This window comes from Arachis hypogaea, chromosome 15 (genome assembly GCF_003086295.3).
Source record: "Arachis hypogaea cultivar Tifrunner chromosome 15, arahy.Tifrunner.gnm2.J5K5, whole genome shotgun sequence".
NCBI classification, from domain to species: Eukaryota; Viridiplantae; Streptophyta; class Magnoliopsida; order Fabales; family Fabaceae; genus Arachis; species Arachis hypogaea.
The window spans coordinates 127,357,493-127,375,453 of NC_092050.1; the positions used below are offsets into that span (position 1 = coordinate 127,357,493).

Here is a 17,961-nt window from a genome sequence, read left to right on the forward strand (position 1 = left end):
TTTTATTCTAAAACAGTTTTTTCAGTTAAATCAACGGTTGAATCGATTAGACCAATAAACTAATAAACCAATAACTAAGCGATTCGATGACCGGTCTAATTCTCATAACCTTGTCAATGAGTTCGAAAGTTATTGAAGAAAAAAAAAAAAACATTTGCAAAGCATAAATTTTGACCACGTTGAAGGACTATCCACACATCATCCTCATCTTTTAAATGGTATAAATTATGGCTATTGGAAAAATATGATGAAAAATATAGATTAAATCACAAGGCGCAAGAATTTGGATTGGAGTGTAATTGAAAATGGTAACAACGTTTCGAAGAAAACAGTGGCCGACAAAATTGGGAACAAATATATTTTGATAACAAAATTAAGCCAGAAGATTATTACGAGAAAGTTTCGTCCAACAACAAAGTCAACAACTTTTTTCATTGTACCATCACCCAAAATGATTATATGAAAATTTTAACATGCGAAACGACTAAAAAAACATGGAAAAGTTAAGTTTTACGTATAAAAGAACAAGTTACCTCAAACAATCTAAAATTAATAGACTTAGTTATGAATATGAAGGCTTCCAAATGAAAGGCAACAAAAAAAATTTGAAGAAATATTTAGAAGACTTGCAAACATAATGACAAATCTAAACAATAGGAGTTAACTATTGTTTTGATAATTTTGATATATTAAAAAAAAAAAAAAACAATACATATAGAGTAACAATAGACTATAATCTAATGTTTTTGTCTTGATTAATTGTCCTATTAAAATAAGAGTTTAACTAATATGTGTCTAAGGGCACATGATAAATTTACCATTAGTAAAAATTTTTAAATATTTTTATTTAATAAATGTAAAACAAATGCATTAAAAATTTAAAGGTACATTTAGTTTGTATTTTGATTTTCAGTTTTTTAGATTTTGTGAAAGAAAAAGTGAAAACAAAAAATAAATTTTTTATTATTTTTACTTTTTTATTCATAAAATCCAAAAATATAAAAAATAAAAAAATTGAAAATAAAAACAAAAAATAAAAATACAAACCAAACGTATCCTAAATTTTTAATAATTTTCAATGAAAACAATTGAATTTTGTTAAAAAAGTTTGCTCATTTAGCGAATCCATGTTGATTAATAAAAGTCATATTGCTCATTTGTCAATTACTACAAAGTCTAGGAGAATAATATACACAGCATTGTTAGCATCCTGTATCTGATTGAGCCATTCAATAATGATTTATTTGTGACTCATATAAACCACTTGAACAAGGAGACATAACCTCTTGCTCCAGCAACTGTACCACTTCGTTCATCAAAGGACGGTCGTCTGCATTTGCATCCGTGCATCTTGCTGCCAGTTCAATGATCACTTCGACAGACTCCCAATCTGCATCGGTGCATCTTTTGTCTAACACTTCTTTGAATCTGTTTTCTTTTTGGACTGTGTTCATCTGAAAATTATTTTCCAAAACTTGGTACACATGGTTTAAAACATGAGTGGTAAAGAAGAAAATGAAATACGGTTCTACTAACTAGTATCCTAAATGCACTAGTTAAGAATACAAGTAATAGAAACTTTTCATGTTATTTATTGTAGGATTTGTCTCTTGTGAGAAACTTTGAAGTTTTCATTCAATAAATGCATTTCAAGCTCAAAACTACGGATGCAAAATTCATAATTTTGAAAACCGAAGAAGTTCTCTTAGCAAAACCCTTTATTGTATTTCGTAACTTCAAACTTTATTTCATCAATGCAAATTATCCTTTTTGGGATCCTTAACCAATGCCTAGATAAGCTCAAGTAAAAGATGTGCAGCATGTGTGGCTTAATTAAATGAGCTAAAGCTTACCCAACCAACAACATTTTGCCCTCTCTTCAGGAAGGAAGGATCTGTTGGTCTCTTTCCAGTTACCAGTTCTAGCAATAGAACTCCAAAGCTATATACATCTGACTTCTCAGTTGCTCTCCCACTTTGTAGATATTCTATTATTGACCCAGGAAAAACATCAAAATAAATAAATAAATATAAACAAATATATATCACTTATTCAGTTGTTTTCTCTTATAGTAATCAGTTAGTCACTTGCTTTTGTAACTGATTTAGTTGTTGCTGGTCAAGAATACATTCATCTTGAGTATACTTTGTATCTCTAATGTTTACCCCATTCATATTCAAGAAGGTTAATGTTCACTTTGGTCTTGGTACATACATGAATCATTTTGGTCTCTATAGGTTAGTTTTAATGAGTCAAAATATTTTCCGTATGTAAAAAACATGAATTGAATTAGTTACTAGGACTAACTTGACTCACATTTGTTACCTATGAAGACTATTTTGACTTGTTAAAACTTTGCAAACTCACTCATATACTTGCAAGGATAAAGGTAAGCATTAATCCTCTTCAAGAAAATATAAGACACTATTAAAACAGGTGTAGCATCTACACATGTCTACCACAAGCAGATGCAGCGTGGTAAGGAAGGCTACATATACTTGAGTTGCTCGATGAAATATAAACAATGAAACAAGTAAAAATTTTCTGAACTAGGAGGAAGTTTGATATGATTATAATAGGATGGATAGAATTTTAACGAGTGAAATTTGGGCTCATTTAGGGATAAAGTTTACCCCAATTATCTCTATGATCAATTGATCATTTTATTCCCTCTCACTATCAAACATTTTTCTTCCCCCCACCCTTCCCCAGGCCGGCAGCCAATGTTTAGTCACTGTGTTGTGCTTCTTTTGTGTGTGTGTGTGTGTGTCTGTTACAGTCTTCGCAGTTTGTGTTCTATGTATTATATGTTACTCACTTTCTTTGTCACACACACTCTACTCTCTCTTTTATTCATTGATATGATTTGAGCAATTTTTGTTTGCAGGTGTTTTGATCAAATGTTTGAACAAGAATTATAACACTCAAAACTTCAAAAGATTATACCAAACAAGAAGAAAAATAAAATTTCTTCTAGTAATACCTTTTTCCAAAACATAAAACTTGACCACCTAAAGCTATAATGTTAGTTACTAATTGAGTAACTCATGGACATTTTTTACAAAATTATCTCTCAACAGATTATATAAATAGATCTTGAAAATTGATTCTCTGGAAATCATCAAATACTGAAGCCCTACCTGAAAAATACCTAAATAAATGTCATTCTTTTGGCAGATTTCTATGTTGTGACTCTAATAAGCAGATGATTTTCACCCTAATAAAGCTGCTAGTATTCAGAACTAAGTGCATACCTGGCGCCAAATAGCCGAATGTGCCAGCAACAACTGTAGTAACATGGGAGTCATCATCAACCAAAAGCTTTGCAAGTCCAAAATCAGAGACATGAGGCTCCATGTTTTCATCAAGAAGGATGTTGCTAGATTTAACATCTCGATGCACGATTTTGGGGGAGCAGTCATGATGCAAGTAAGCCAAACCCCGGGCAGAACCAAGGGCTATCTTTAGGCGAGTGTGCCAATTCATAAAATGCTCACTGTTTCCTGAGCAGGATGGATTCATAAAAGAAATTAGCTAATCATAGAACTAAAGAGCATGTCATCATGAATCATAGCAGACGAAAAACATAATTAAACTGGATTTTTAGAAAATATACAAAGGTGATGATAGACCAAAGTCATAGAACCACTCATGCATTTAAGTTCTCCAATAATTCCAACTCATTCCGACAACAATTGTAAATTTGTAATTGAATATCATAGTTAGTGAACCCTGTATCATTTTTTCCTTTGCCAGGGATGCTGACAAATGCTATGCATCAACAACTTTATGCCGTAGAGAGATTGTCACTATACAAACGTGAAATTCATTTATGCTGCCAATTTCTTTTTCATTATACTGGCATCAGGATTTAAGAAGACTTACTTTACAATGAGTGATAAAGTTTATCAATAAGGTTCCTCTAAAATGAGATTGAAAAAGATAGTGAGGAGATATCCACCCTCAAAATGAAAAAATGACAAAAAAAAATACCATTCACAACTAGGAGGGACGCAGACCCTATAATTTCTGCCAGTGTCATTATTTTCATCATTAGAATTCAGTATATTACAAACATGAAAGGGGTGACATCACACTTGATTCATTCTTGTTTCCTTGTCTTTCTATTACTTCTGTATTGTTCCTTATTAACTCTGGGTACCAATTGTTACAACTGGTATCAGAAACTGGTTGTTGACGGCATGAAAAGAGCTACTTGAAGGTTGGATTAAGGTGAATACTGAAATAGTTATAGACGATAGCCAAGTGGCTACCACTAGGTCAGTGTTGATAGAATGAGCCACCATGGATGTTAGCTCTCCTAAGCCAGTTTATCATTGTTAGAGACTTGGGTATTATGGGGTGCTCAAAGTCTCACTTTAGGCAATACAGTATGCTTGATCTTGTATCAAAGGAGAGTGATTCTTTCCCTTAATAGCTAGCTTTTAAGGTGTGATTTCCACTTTCCTTAACTACTTAACAGATTCCATTGCAAAGTTCACCACCGAAAGGATGTTCTCACTTTCGAAGAAACATTTACACAAATTTAGCTTAATGAAAGAGGGAGATGGCCAGCGCATAAAAAAATAGTTATACCATGCAAGAGACAATCCAAGCTTCCCAGTGCCAAATAATCATAGATAAGGAGCTTTGTAGAAGGAAGCCTGCAATAACCACGAAGGTTTACCAAATTGATGTGCTTGATACTACCTAAGATTTCTAGTTCCCTTTCAAATCCTTGATCTGACCCTTCCCGACCTCTATCAAGCCGCTTAACAGCAAATGTACCACAATCATTCATCACCATGCGGTAAACAGTACCAAATCCTCCAGACCCTACCACATCCTCTTCATCAAGTGACTCCAGTTTCTCTATGATCTCAGATGATGGATATGGCAGATCACCATGGAAAGTAATTAGTATTGTACCTGTTACAGGAGCAGGTAAATAACTATATGTTCATCAAGAATAAAAGGCCAAATTATTTTTTTTCTGTCAAATGTGAAACACACCACCCTTTGTACTTGATTCTGGATTGACTTGTTTGTTCACTTCTGTGTATTGCCTAGCAGTTCTTTCCTTCTTCGACGGCAAACAAATCCAGAGTAACAGAAGTACTAAGGCAAGTGCAATGCCCATTGTTGATATTGCACCGATTAACACCCACTTCACATAATGTGATATTCTTTTGGTAGTTACTGAAAATTTTAAAAGTTTATATATTTATCTTACAAGCTCAAACCTTGATTAATCAATAAGTAAACACTTGTAAAATCTAGTATGTAAAACCACATCTAAGAATATAAATCGTAGGACTTGCCTTCCGATTCATCATTCTCAGCATGTGGTAGCACCACAGGGAAACCAAGTGTTGTGTGACATGGTTTTTTAACTTGTCGTCCACAAAGATCTAAATTGCCAATAAACCTGTTCCCATACATCAAAAAGCAAAAGGATTGAACCCCCATATAAAGCACGTCTCAAATAAGATTAACATAATTCATTTGAAACAAATAGTTCACACTTCAGACTTGGAGATAACATCATTAAGAATCATATGTCATAAATATGTGAAACCTGTAGGGGCATTCCAATCTTTTAATTTTGCTTTCCATCATTTTTTCCTAACTTGAATTATCTTCTCATTTTGCAATAGAATGTTTTTCTTACAATCAAACTTTTGCAGCTTCTCTCATATAAATATACTGTGTACAACTGAATTCATATAGGATAAAAAATACTACAGTGACCTAGCAGAGATTGTTAAAATCAATTAGGACAGATTATCTCCTTTATTTGATACAGTAATCATATGTAAATATGTGATGCTTAAGATTCAGACGCGAAGAAATATTTGCATTAAGCAATATTCCAACAAAACAATATTCGTACTTCGTAGATACAATATAGCATAGCTGCACCTTAAAATAGCAGATAATATGACAAGAATTTGTTTTTGCTGTGTGAAGTACTTACACGTTTTTCCCAAAGGCTCCTAGTACTCCCTCGTCAGGGATTTCACCAGAAAAGAAATTCGTCGACAAGTTCCTAAGAAAATCAGGATCAAGCTTATTATTTTGAATGTTATGGTTATCAATATCATTATACAGTGCAAAATGAACTTACAAAAGTTGCAAATGTGTGAGCTGTCCAATAGAAGAAGGTATTGCACCCTTTAATGAGTTGCTTGATAAATCCCTGTATTTAAAATTCCCATTAGTTATAACCAAAAAATGAATCAAAATGCCATTATCTAATATATATTTTAACAACTTAACTGAAACCTGATATTAATAGTTCAATAAGAAAGTCAGATATGATTCAAAGCAAAAAGGATTTCGACAAAAAATGCGAAGAATTGAAAGAGAGGAAAGTATTACAATATTTTTAAATGCAATAGGTTTCCAATATCTGGCGGGATTCTTCCTTGAAAATAATTGGCTCTCAAGTACCTTTCATTATAACCAAATAAACTGTATCAGCCCTTACGCAAGAAAATTAAAGGGATGATCATGAAAAGCCAAAGCACTATTATTGTCTATTTCACTTACAATGCTCTTAGCTCAGTACAATTGGTAATCTCATTAGGAATAATATCATGTAAACCGTTCTGATGAAGTGCCCTGTTTCGATACAAACCAAGAATTGAATAAAATGAGGGTATAATCATAGATGTTAAATCTCCATTTTTGAGAATTGAAGTAGTGAACAAGTGGAAGAGGAAAACTACTTACAATCTCCGCAGTCGACTGAGTTTGCCTATGCTGGGAGATATGATTCCACCAAGTTGCATGTAAGGCAGATTTCTGAGGAACACAGGATAAACATACACGTTACTGTACCAGATTATTGCCTACCTAGTAACTATGAACTATACTCTAGTAACGGAAAAGACAAGAGAATGAAGAATATGAGCTTCTTACATACATGGAGCGAACTCGCTGTTCTTTCTCGGGATAACAGGTGATACCAGTCCATCTACAATAGGACTTGATATTAGAATGTTGCCAGTTACTGAGAAAATTCCTTGTGTCATTCAAACTGCTTTTGATTTCCAACAATGTGACACCTAGAAGATCAATGAAAAATCAAAAGTTTGAAAACTCAATCAATTAAAGTTACTTAGAACAAGAATGAAATGTGAAAAATCTAGCCAAAAGACCAAAAAGTAAAATAAAGGGGTCCATAGATTTTACCATCTTGTGAGAGAGCAAGAGAGGAATGGAAGTAAACAATGGTGGAAATCACCAAAATCACCCAAGCTACCAGAGCCCTTTCCATTTCCGGCTTATTCTAAATGGATTCTAGTTCAGATTTTGCAAAGTGAAGTGGGTGGAGAATGGAGTTTAGTCACTGGCTGCAGTCACTGAGAAAGAGTGAAGTGAACAGAGAGGATGATGATGAATCCATAGGTTGGTAGTGTGATGAGAATGGGGTAGACCTCAGGGGCTTGCCAACGTGCCATGATTGAACGTTCTTTAGCGGAAATAATGATTTGAACTTTTGAAGCATGCATGAAGAGAGAGAAAGGTAATGCTTGCTTTTTACTCCACTATTCGAAACAAGGCAAACTAAATTATAGTGATCTTTTTTTCGTTTTCTGTTATTCATTTATTTATTTAAGAAAAATACAGGTAAACAATGAGAATACTAAATAATGGATATGTTGATTGTTCAACTGAATAGGTACGCAGATGATTATGTTCATTATTTTTAATTGGATTATTATTTCTTTTAATTCGATTTACTCATGCACAGTTAACAATAGTTGAATGTTCAATTCATGTGCAAATAGTTATTCTAATATTAAGGTTTCGAAAGTAATTTAGTGTAGAGTGTTTTTAAATTTTATTAGGACAATTTTAGAGTCAATTATTCACATTATCTACAAAAGTGATTGTATAACTAACAAAGATCATTTATTTATTCTACCAGCGAATGCATTGTTCATGTCTTCATGAAACCTTAAAGCCAGTACCGAGTAGCCTAGCACAGCGTTTCAGTCCCACTATGGGTAGAAGAAGTGAAATTCGGACAGGAGGTCTAACAATTTTCAATTGTGATAAACTGATGATTTAAAACTGACAAATATTTTTAGAACATATAAAAGTTTTAAAATTAAAGTTAAATAGATGCACGGTATATTTTGCACTGCCACATAATAAAATTCAATAGAGTCACCAAAAAAATAATAAACTTCAATAGAACAACTAAAGTTGCGAACAACGTACATAACAGGCTGCGTTTTTAAGTTCAATATTCAGATAATAATTAATTAATTAAGAATTTTAATTTTAATTTTAAGAATCTGAATTTTAATTTTACTTTTTTTTTAATCTGTTGTTGGTGTTGTTACTATATACATTGTTCCCTTATACTTATGCAATTAAATGACTATATAAACAATAATGTATTTGAAAAGTAATTATTTTACTAAGATGACAATATATAATTGAATTTAATTTTGATATAGTCAGTGTAAAATAATTTCATGCCATATCAATAAAAATAACTACTTTTCACATTAACCATATAAATAATCATCTAAAATAATAGATGTGATTACACAACTATGTAAATTACACCGTCAATATATCAAAATTAAAATCTATATAATTATATGTTTATGTAAAACTCTTACACCTCAAATTTTTAAGTTATTCAATGTAAAAAAAGAAATTATTAGTTGTGCACATTATTTCCCTCGGTAAAGAAGTACCTTCAAGTTTCAAGCATTAAATATTAGGAAATGAAGACACAAAATGTTATCTATAAAGAAACAGAAAAATGAATAAATAGACAAGATTATTTATTCTCCAAATTAGTGTCCCAAAATTTTTTTAATCAAATTCGTCTTTTAAAAATTTTAAATTAATCATATTAAACCTTTTAAAAATTTTAAATTAATCATATTAAACCTTTTATCATCACTTCCGTTGCAAACGGCATTAGAATTTATTAATGTAATATATTAGGTAACACTACAGCACACACTTCGTAGTCCTAATTGACGGTTAATATGGTAAATTTATGAAAATGAAGACAGAAAATATCTATCTCTTCTTTATCTCTGTTTTTTGTTTCAACATTAATATCTAGATGCAGACTTAATACCACAATTAGAAAATGTTAATACAAATATAGATAACATAAAGAGCCATAATGATAAAACTGAAAACGTAGCAATAAACAGAAATAAATAAATTCAACTGATAATGAGTCACCCCCTGCCCCAAAAAATAAATAAAACATAAAAACGAGGGGAGGGGAGGGGAGGGGGTGGCTCAAGAATCAACAATATATACAGCTTTCGATACATGACTAAAAAGTAAAAAGTGATCCTATGATTCTATAATCTTGACATGAGTTTAATCAAAAAGCAAAACAAGTTGATTTTGTTAAAGTCAAAACCCAATAGAATTTATCCTACCTAGCAAGCCACTCATTTCCACGAGACATTATGTTTCCTACCCAGCAAAAAATCCAAAAGTTAAAGTATGAACCCACCCTATACCCAGCCCCTTAATACTCCTATTTTACCCCTGTAGAGTATTCCATTTCTTGTTATTCACATCCACCATATAGCACCCAAACATGCCTAGTCAATTTCTTTCCATTTTCAATATTTTATATTTTCAAGATTTTAGAAACAGTGACAACAAGATTTAGTTGTTTTCACTATTTCTAGTTTTTCTTTCACAAAATTTTGAAAATAGAGCACACTGAAAAGGAAAACATTCAATGCAAGCAGAAACCAATCAGGCCTAACATAAATATATTTACATGTCGCTAAACACCACACTCCACATCACTAAGATATACTAAGACTATGAGACTCCACCCAATACTCTCCTGAGATCAGATTTCTGCTCTGGAGTTAGCCTTGAAGGATACTTGACATCAAGCTTAATTCTCAAATTCCCCTTCTTCCCAGGTTCTTTCGATATGGGCATTCCTTCATTAGGGACAACAACCTCAGCACCAGGTTTAATAATATCTGTGAGTGGGATCATTAGACTCCTTCCATCCAAAGTTGTCAAGTCCAAAGTTTTACCTGTAAGAGCCTCCAAAAGTGATATCTCCTGGTGTATCACCAAGTCATTACCATCCCTTCTATATAGAATGTGTGGTTTCTCATCTATCACGAAAACAAGATCGGCTGGGATGACACTTGGCTCCTGGTTACCCTTCTCCGGGAAAGTAACCTTTGTTCCTTTTTTCCATCCAGGTTTTATCTCAATTGTCAAAATCTCCTCCACATTCCGGAACTTTCTGAAATAGAATTGCTTGTGTCAAAATAGCAAATATAGAAATCAACTCGACTAGGTGTAAAAGAACCACAGCAGAATTTTTTTTTCTTTTCTGAAGACATGATCATGCAATTAGTATAACAAGGCAAAGTGTAAGATACTAGTACCAATGCAGCTAAACTAAACAGATAATACAAAGAATAAAGCAGAATATAGAGTATGATAGTAGATAATGCAGAAGGATAGATTAGAGAATACAGGAAGATGGAAAAGAGGCAGAGGGGCTGAATGATACATTGATGTCTCAATATCATTCTTGCCTCTGAAAATGACTAGTGGGATGTAGAAATATACGAAAAGGAAGATACAAGTTGCATTTGAGAGACTATTATCTCGTCTGGGTTTTGTTCGGCCTAATTTCTAAGCTAAATGACTCTAATTCTCTTCTCTCTCATACAATCTCATTTCTCTCTCTCCCCCCTCCCCCCCTCTCTCTCTAACAACATGGCCATACACCACTCGCAGTATAAAGTTAATTTTGATACATAATCAGAATATAGTAATTAACACTGTTCAACAAAAAGATACTAGTATTATGACTTTTGAAGAAGCTACTAAGTCAAATATTTTTAATAACACGGCAGTACATAATTGGATAAAGGTATAAGACACTTTTCCACTAACAGCATCTCAGAATTAAATTCCAAAATTTATACTCATGCACATTTTTTTATTTAACTGAAATTATCTTGACAACTACAAATTATATATGGTTCAATATTTCCCAAGACCAGTATAGAGCATGATACAGAACTCTAGAAGAGGTATCACAACTTGCGCCACAAACAGCATGAACATACTGCATGAGGGTCCACAATTATCAGTTTTTGAGAACAGATAAATAGGCTGTCTGTTACTTATGATATTGAATCCATAACCAACAGGGTGCACAAACAATCTTATCATTGCAGAAAAGACTATTAAAGACCTTAACCCATGTCATTTTATTTATTTATAATCTAAATCCTCAACTGAACTAATCTAGTTGTCATTCTCGTCATCCATTCAATGACAACCTCATAATGGGTTTCTATACTTAGCTGCATAACACCCATACCATCATGTTTATCTATTTCGACCCCTACTTTTCAGGTTTCTCAATCAAAATCTACAATAGTTATGTCAAAACAAATTTAATTTGAAGTAGACTTGTTACAAAAGGCAAATCATCTGTCAAGCAAACCAAATTTTATAGCAGGATGACTATTTTCTTTCTTTCTTTTGGTTAAAAATTGCAGGATGACAAGTATACACACAGCATCATCACACCTATCACAAGAAGGAGATAACAATACATATAATTACAGGCAGTTTGGTTGGATTTCCATTTTCATTTCCAATTAACATGTTTCCATTAATGATTTCAGAAATAACACTTTCTCTTCTCTTTTCCTTTCCTGCTTTCAAAATTACTTTGATTTTCAACAATTCTTTGAGAGAAAAGGACAAATAGGTCCTTGACCTTTTGATACGAGGACATTTAAGTCCTCAAGGATTTAAAAATATATTTAAGTCCCTGACCTTTTCAAAACCTAGACATCAATCCCTCATGTTCACCTGGGTCTGTCAGACCCAACAGAAAAATCAAACGTAACTCCCATTGTACTGACTTGGTTGATACGGATGCACATATGAGAGAGTTTTTAAAATGGTCTAAATTAGACCCAGGGATCAATATGTCTAGATTTTGAAGAGGTCCGAGACTTAAATGTATTTTTAGATCCTTAGGGACATAAATGTTCGTGGACCAAAAAGTCAGGGATCGATTTGTCTTTTTCTCATTCTTTGACATAATTTTGAAAACAGAAAACAAAATGAAAGCAAAGTGGGATTTCTATAATCATTAATCAAAACATATCAACCAAAAGTAAAAAACGGTCAACAAGTTATCCCTGAGTAAGCATATGCAATGTGATTTTAAATATTATAAAAATTCCATATATATAAATTCCAAAAAAGAAGCAGGGTAAACATTTACCTTCCTAGAAAGCCAAGGCCACCAAAATCTTCAGATCAAGAAAATGAACATAAATTATCTAACGGAAGAATAACATGATTTAGATTTTTCCTAATGGCAAATATAAGAGAGATCAATTTAATTTAATTTAAAATTAATACCACTTTTAATAATGAAAGGAAATTTCCAGACAGAACAAGCAGAAAAGAATTTCTTAGCCAATTGCTGGTCTTAGAATGTCCAAATAGCCAGGGGAAATGCGAGTAATATCCTCAATATTATAAAAGACCAAAACTCATAATTGCTAGCAAATTTACTATTTAACATGCTCAACTCAGCTATGTTCAGATATATTCTTCAAATCAAGAGTTTGATATATTAATCATTTGATTCCACATCCTCAGAGGTGTGTCATTTTAAATTGTATCTTTCACAAGACTAGGTAACAGTGTAACAGTGGGGGATGCTGCAAATGTAGAGGCTAATAAAATTATTCTTGATATCCAAGTGGGGAAACAAAAGGTTCATCCTCTAAAGTGACCCCTAAAATGGAAGATTCAAAATCAAGATGCGTATGCAATGGATTCACAACAATATATGTTTGCCTTCAATGCATTATACAATTAAGTTCAGCCACACAAGTGCAAAGTGTACATTCCCTCTTAACTAAGTACAACTCATAAATGTCAAAGCTATATCCCACTAGCTACTGCCTTTTCCCCAAGTACACTGTCATTTTGGCACTATGAAGATCATAAGTATGAAGCACAACAAACTAACACTTCCAAGATCCGAAGATGTCAGCAAACACAACTAGGTTAAGTTACACTTGTGAATTATGAATGCCATCCATTTGTTTGAACACCAATTCAGTCTTTTAAGGAAGATTGTTATGTAAATTAGAAACAAAATAAGACAAAGCCATGAGATTAGTTTATCTAATAAAAAAAATTACTTATACAATTGTTCTTCTTGGTTGAGAAAATTGATAACCTAATAACATTCACTGCAAAGATTAATTTTTCACATATTTAACTTTCATATGCATATCCCAACAATCCTGGGTGATTGATGCTTAACAATACCCTAAAGGTTCATTTCTTAAACCACATTATCCTGCATCAAATCTGAAATTGTTAACAAAAGCCACAAATCCATTTTATGCCTTAGAAATAGGGTAGATCAACCACTCTACTAGTAAAACATTCCACTACAACAGATTAAAAAAAATGAAAGGAAATGGAAATCATTTATTGTCAGAGACTAAAAAGACATCATTTCCTGTCTCCCTATGAATCAAGGATTCGACTTCAAGATCACTATTATGCAACTAGAAGTTTAAGTAGGGAAACTAGAACTCTCTCATAGGACCTTATAGATAGAGTAGGTGGAAATTTGAAATATAGAATAAATTATGTATTTCAATTTCACTCTACCTTGAAAGTTAGTATAATTTGGTCTGCATTTTCCCCCTCACCCACACAACCAACCACACCTTTGCCGCCTATTTAGTTCAAAACAGCATATAGCATTGTTTGACTAAAAAAAGAAGAGGCTCTATTAGAATAACTAATTAAATTGTCAGACATATATGATTGCATTTGCATACACATCTTCAAAAACGAAGAGACAATTTAAAATAAAAGAGAGCAGAAAGCAAATGTAACTATCTATCTGCTTCTGATGATTATTTTCTTATTCCGTCGTTTGTTTTTTCTTCAAATTTCATAAACTAAAAAAGCACTCCATAAAATAAATGTACTTCTCTTATTTAAAAATAGCACAATCAGACGCACCTAAGTATCAAACAGTTAAGATTAAGAGAAGAAGCCCAAACATTTTAAAGACGCTACTATGTTACGTTACGGTTAGGGTTAGGGTTCGAAACTGGTTCATATTTACCCAAAAGTATCACAGACTGTTCTGGAGATCTTCATCTTCTTCTTGATTCCCTTGTATAGTTCCTCCAAGCTACACGGCAGCACGTTCTCGACAGCAGCAGCCTTCCTCGGCGCCCCGGCGAACCCATTCGACGTCTTAAAGAACGCATCCCTCCGCGCGCCACCACCTCCCCTCGCCCCACTGCTGCCCACGTCACCCCCTTCGCTGCCGAAGATCTCGGCGTAAATGTCGTCAGCATCGCGGGGATTAAACCGAAAGGATGACGACGACGTGCCAGGGTTCTGGCGCTGGTGGTGTTGGTGTGCGCTGCCGTTCTGATAAGGGCGCGAAGAAGAGGAAGAAGAATAGTAGGAAGATGATGACGACGACGACGACGGCGGAGGCGGGGGGAACTGACCGGACTTGAGAGCCTCCTCGCCGTAGAGATCGTAGATCTGACGCTTCTGAGGGTCGCTGAGAACATCGTATGCTTCGGAGATACGTTTGAATTTGGCCTCAGCTTCGGACTTGTTGAGGGGGTTCTTGTCGGGGTGCCAGATCATTGCGAGTCTCTTGTACGCTTTCTTCAGGTCCTCGTCACTCGCGTTTCGGTTCACTTTCAAAATGTTGTAGTAATCCATGCCCATTCGCTCTTCTTCTTCGTCGTCCTCCTCCTCCTCTTCTTGTTCTCTTTGTCTCTCTCACACTCACTCCCTCCCTCACATGCAATCAAAATTTTCAGGCTCTTTATTTTTTTTTCCCCCCTTTTTCTTTGGAATGGGTAGTTACGGTGACGGTGGTGGTCTGGATCTGATGGTTACGAGTGAGGGTAACGGAAAAAGGCGTTCTTTTTGGTGGGTTTAAATCCGACGGTTAGGAGTTGGGGAGCACGATGAAGATTGTGATGGATGATTACTGGGACGGGAAGTCGGAAATCGAAATTTTATGTGGGTCCCCTCACCCATAATGACCTTACACGGATTTATCTCTCTCTCTTTTACCCTAAGATCTGTTCTATATTCCATAACACAAAATTTAGGGAACTAACTAGAGGTTAGCTAACTTAGAGGTTAGCTAACTCTGTCAATGTCAATTTTTTTTTTTTAATTTTGATTTTAAAATTTAAAAGAGTAAATTTTTATAATGGTCTTGGATATTTAGGTCGTTATCTAATGTGGTCTTTAAGAATCTAATTGCACTATTGTAATTCTCTAAATACAACTTCGGATATCATAATAATTCCTAGATATCTTTCCAGTAATGAGTCATCATCGAAATGCTGACGTGGTCTCATTTTACTAGGTTGAATGGTGCCAATGGCTAGTTGAGCTGGCACAATTTCAATTTATACTCAATGTGGTCCTCCCTTTATATTTAACCCTAAATTTCCAAATCTTCAGTAAATTAATTTCTTCTTCTTCTTCATCTTTCTCTTCTCATTCTTCTTCTTGTTGTTTTTGGAGCCGAAAGTTAATATCCATGATGGGTGGTGGGAGCACTGATGCTGGAAGCTCTATTCATTCACCGTCAAATGACCATTGAATGAGAACGCAAAGTAGGAGCAGAAGATCGGGAGTACCGGAATATAAGCAGGATATTCAAAAGGTTGAACTAACCATGTAGCGTTTCAAGCCTATTCGGGTATAATGCCTTGTGGAAAAAAAAAAAGAAAGGAGGCACATAAGATTGAAGACCCTGTCCCATAAATGATGATATTTACATGATGATCCATACTTGTATGTTCTTTTTTTATTTTTTTTGAAATCACCTCCATAATGAAACATAATATTCAACATCTCTTTTATCTGAAAAAAAAAATCAAAAATCATTACTTAACAATCACCATAAACACAAATAGATTTTTCTATCTTATTTACATTATTAACTATTCAATAAAAAAATAATAAAAAGAATAATATATGTACACAAATAGATTTTTTTTTATCTTATTTACACTAACTATTTGCAGGATATAGTCACTTTATTTAGTATAGGGCCAATAGAATCAAATGTTAGAGTTCTGTAAAAATTCGGGCATTGAAATCAAGCAATATCTTCCACAGAACAAAACACGCGAAGAATGGATCGAGCATTTTGGTTTCAAGTAGCAAAATTTTAAAGACACAGAATAAATTTTATCCCAAAAGAATATTGACTCCTCGACAGGGAATTTTTAATTGAACAATAAGAAATGTAGGTAAACCCTCCACTAGTTATAACTGCCTAAACCCAAATCAACCAAATGTAAATTTGATAAACCTTTGTTAACGATGAATGTTGTCCACTCAAAGAAGAGACAATAATACAATACCATAATCAAACAGAGCATCCTCATGAAACCCCAACCTAATCAAACCCTAGAACTATAATAACAAAAAAAGACAGATAACACTAACCACACTCACAACACAAGCATAAAGAAAAATCTTACAAAAAAGGAATAAATAAAAATTTACCTTTACTAACAGCAAAACCTCTTGTTTATAATTTTAATGTCTTTTAGATGCAAGAATTTTAACCTCACTAACAGGACCCTACGGTAGCGACATTGATGAAGATAGGAGGAAGAAAAAGAAGAAAAAGAAGAAGACAGACTGTGGAAGTGAAAAAGATGAGTGAAGGGAGAGTGATCAAACTCGTTTAACATTTTTATTTTGACTAGAACGACGACATTTTTAACAAAATGGGGTGCCAAACCAAAATGCCAACGTTTTGGCTCTCTCCAACGTAGCAACTTCGTGACACATCAGAGTGTCGATGATGACTCATCACCGAAAAGATGTTCAGGGACTACTATGGTGCCTGGAGCCGTATCTGAAGGATTACAATGGTGCAATTGGAATCTCAAGGATCACATTGGGTAACGACCTGGATCTCAGGGACCATTATAAGAATTTACTCAATTTAAAAATTTAGTTTTTGTATCCTTTCTATTTCCGTGTCATATAACTCTAAGTCACAAACCATTAATTATACGGACTTTTGCCTTCTCTTTCCCGCACATCCTCTTATTTGTCACATTGTTGACTTCGGCCCCTCCCACTCATTGTGTCGCCATCGTGTCTTCGGTGCACCACTCTCGTTGTGCGAGTTGGCTCTCTCTCCAGACCTCCATCGCATGCAGCCACCTCTCTTGGAGCGTCTGTTCCTCATGTCGCGATGTGCAACTCAACGTGCAACTTATCCTCAACGCGATTGGTCCTAGGAGCTCCTCCTGGGTCGTCATCTCTTCTTCTTAATTTTGGATGATTATTTTTACTAGTTTTGGATGTTTCTTTCTCTTAATTTTCGGATATTTTTTTCTGTTTTTAGATGTTTCTTTTTCTTAAGTTTCGATTTTTTCTTGTGTTTCAGATGTTTCTTTTTACCAATTTTTTATGTTTCTTTTTTCTAAGTTCAAATTTTTTTCCTTATATTTTGGATGTTTCTTCTTTTTAGATTTTGGATGATTTTTGTAATAGTTTTAGATGTTTTTTCTTAAGTTTTGAATGTTCCTTTTATTATAATTTTTTTTAAAAAAAATTGAATATCTTGTTTTTGTTAAGTTTTGGATTTTTTTATTACGTTTCGGATGTTTTTTTATTAAAAATTTTTAAAATAATTTTGGAAGTTTTAAAATGAATTTTGGAAGTTTAAAAATGTGTGCAGTTTTTTTTTTAATTTGCAGTGAGTAATATTGAAAAATGAAAATAGGGTTAGATTTAGATAAGGTTATCAGATATTTCTTTTTTTTCTTATTGGACCTTTTGTTGTGGCTTATGTTGTAGTTGGTTAGAGTTAGTTAGTACCTGTTTTGAGGGATGCCTGAAACT

General features: G+C 33.7%; 2 protein-coding genes across 5 annotated transcripts; both read right to left on the minus strand.

The window, feature by feature from the left end:
- Window positions 1-1,115: 1,115 nt before the first annotated feature.
- Window positions 1,116-7,552, minus strand: LOC112750626 (LRR receptor-like serine/threonine-protein kinase FEI 1). 4 transcript variants are annotated; one of them, XM_072216743.1, is made up of 13 exons: window positions 7,198-7,552; window positions 6,925-7,070; window positions 6,736-6,807; window positions 6,553-6,624; window positions 6,382-6,453; window positions 6,128-6,199; window positions 5,978-6,049; window positions 5,322-5,428; window positions 5,014-5,199; window positions 4,597-4,929; window positions 3,255-3,503; window positions 1,854-1,987; window positions 1,116-1,454 (listed from the first exon to the last, which is right to left on the minus strand). In XM_072216743.1, exons 2-13 carry the CDS (start codon window positions 7,035-7,037, stop codon window positions 1,230-1,232), a joined length of 1,707 nt encoding a protein of 568 aa, XP_072072844.1. In that variant the 5' UTR covers window positions 7,038-7,070; window positions 7,198-7,552; the 3' UTR covers window positions 1,116-1,229. The 4 variants fall into 4 exon arrangements, with proteins under 4 accessions (XP_072072844.1, XP_025655208.1, XP_025655211.1 ...); XM_025799423.3 differs by having other exon boundaries at window positions 6,929-7,070; window positions 7,198-7,470; XM_025799426.3 differs by having other exon boundaries at window positions 5,026-5,199; window positions 6,929-7,070; window positions 7,198-7,449.
- Window positions 7,553-9,167: 1,615 nt separating this feature from the next.
- LOC112750627 (uncharacterized) lies at window positions 9,168-15,172 on the minus strand. The gene is made up of 2 exons (XM_025799427.3): window positions 14,171-15,172; window positions 9,168-10,273 (listed from the first exon to the last, which is right to left on the minus strand). Exons 1-2 carry the CDS (start codon window positions 14,794-14,796, stop codon window positions 9,829-9,831), a joined length of 1,071 nt encoding a protein of 356 aa, XP_025655212.1. The 5' UTR covers window positions 14,797-15,172; the 3' UTR covers window positions 9,168-9,828.
- Window positions 15,173-17,961: the final 2,789 nt, after the last annotated feature.

Coding starts and splice junctions, on each gene's coding strand:
- LOC112750626 (XM_025799423.3), bottom strand. CDS start 7,282: ATGGAAAGGGCTCTGGTAGCTTGGGTGATTTTGGTGATTTCCACCATT. Junction 7,071..7,197: donor TCTTGCTCTCTCACAAGATG/GTAAAATCTATG, acceptor TTGATCTTCTAG/GTGTCACATTGTTGGAAATC. Junction 6,454..6,552: donor TGTACTGAGCTAAGAGCATT/GTAAGTGAAATA, acceptor TTATAATGAAAG/GTACTTGAGAGCCAATTATT.
- LOC112750627 (XM_025799427.3), bottom strand. CDS start 14,796: ATGGGCATGGATTACTACAACATTTTGAAAGTGAACCGAAACGCGAGT. Junction 10,274..14,170: donor ACAGTCTGTGATACTTTTGG/GTAAATATGAAC, acceptor ATTCTATTTCAG/AAAGTTCCGGAATGTGGAGG.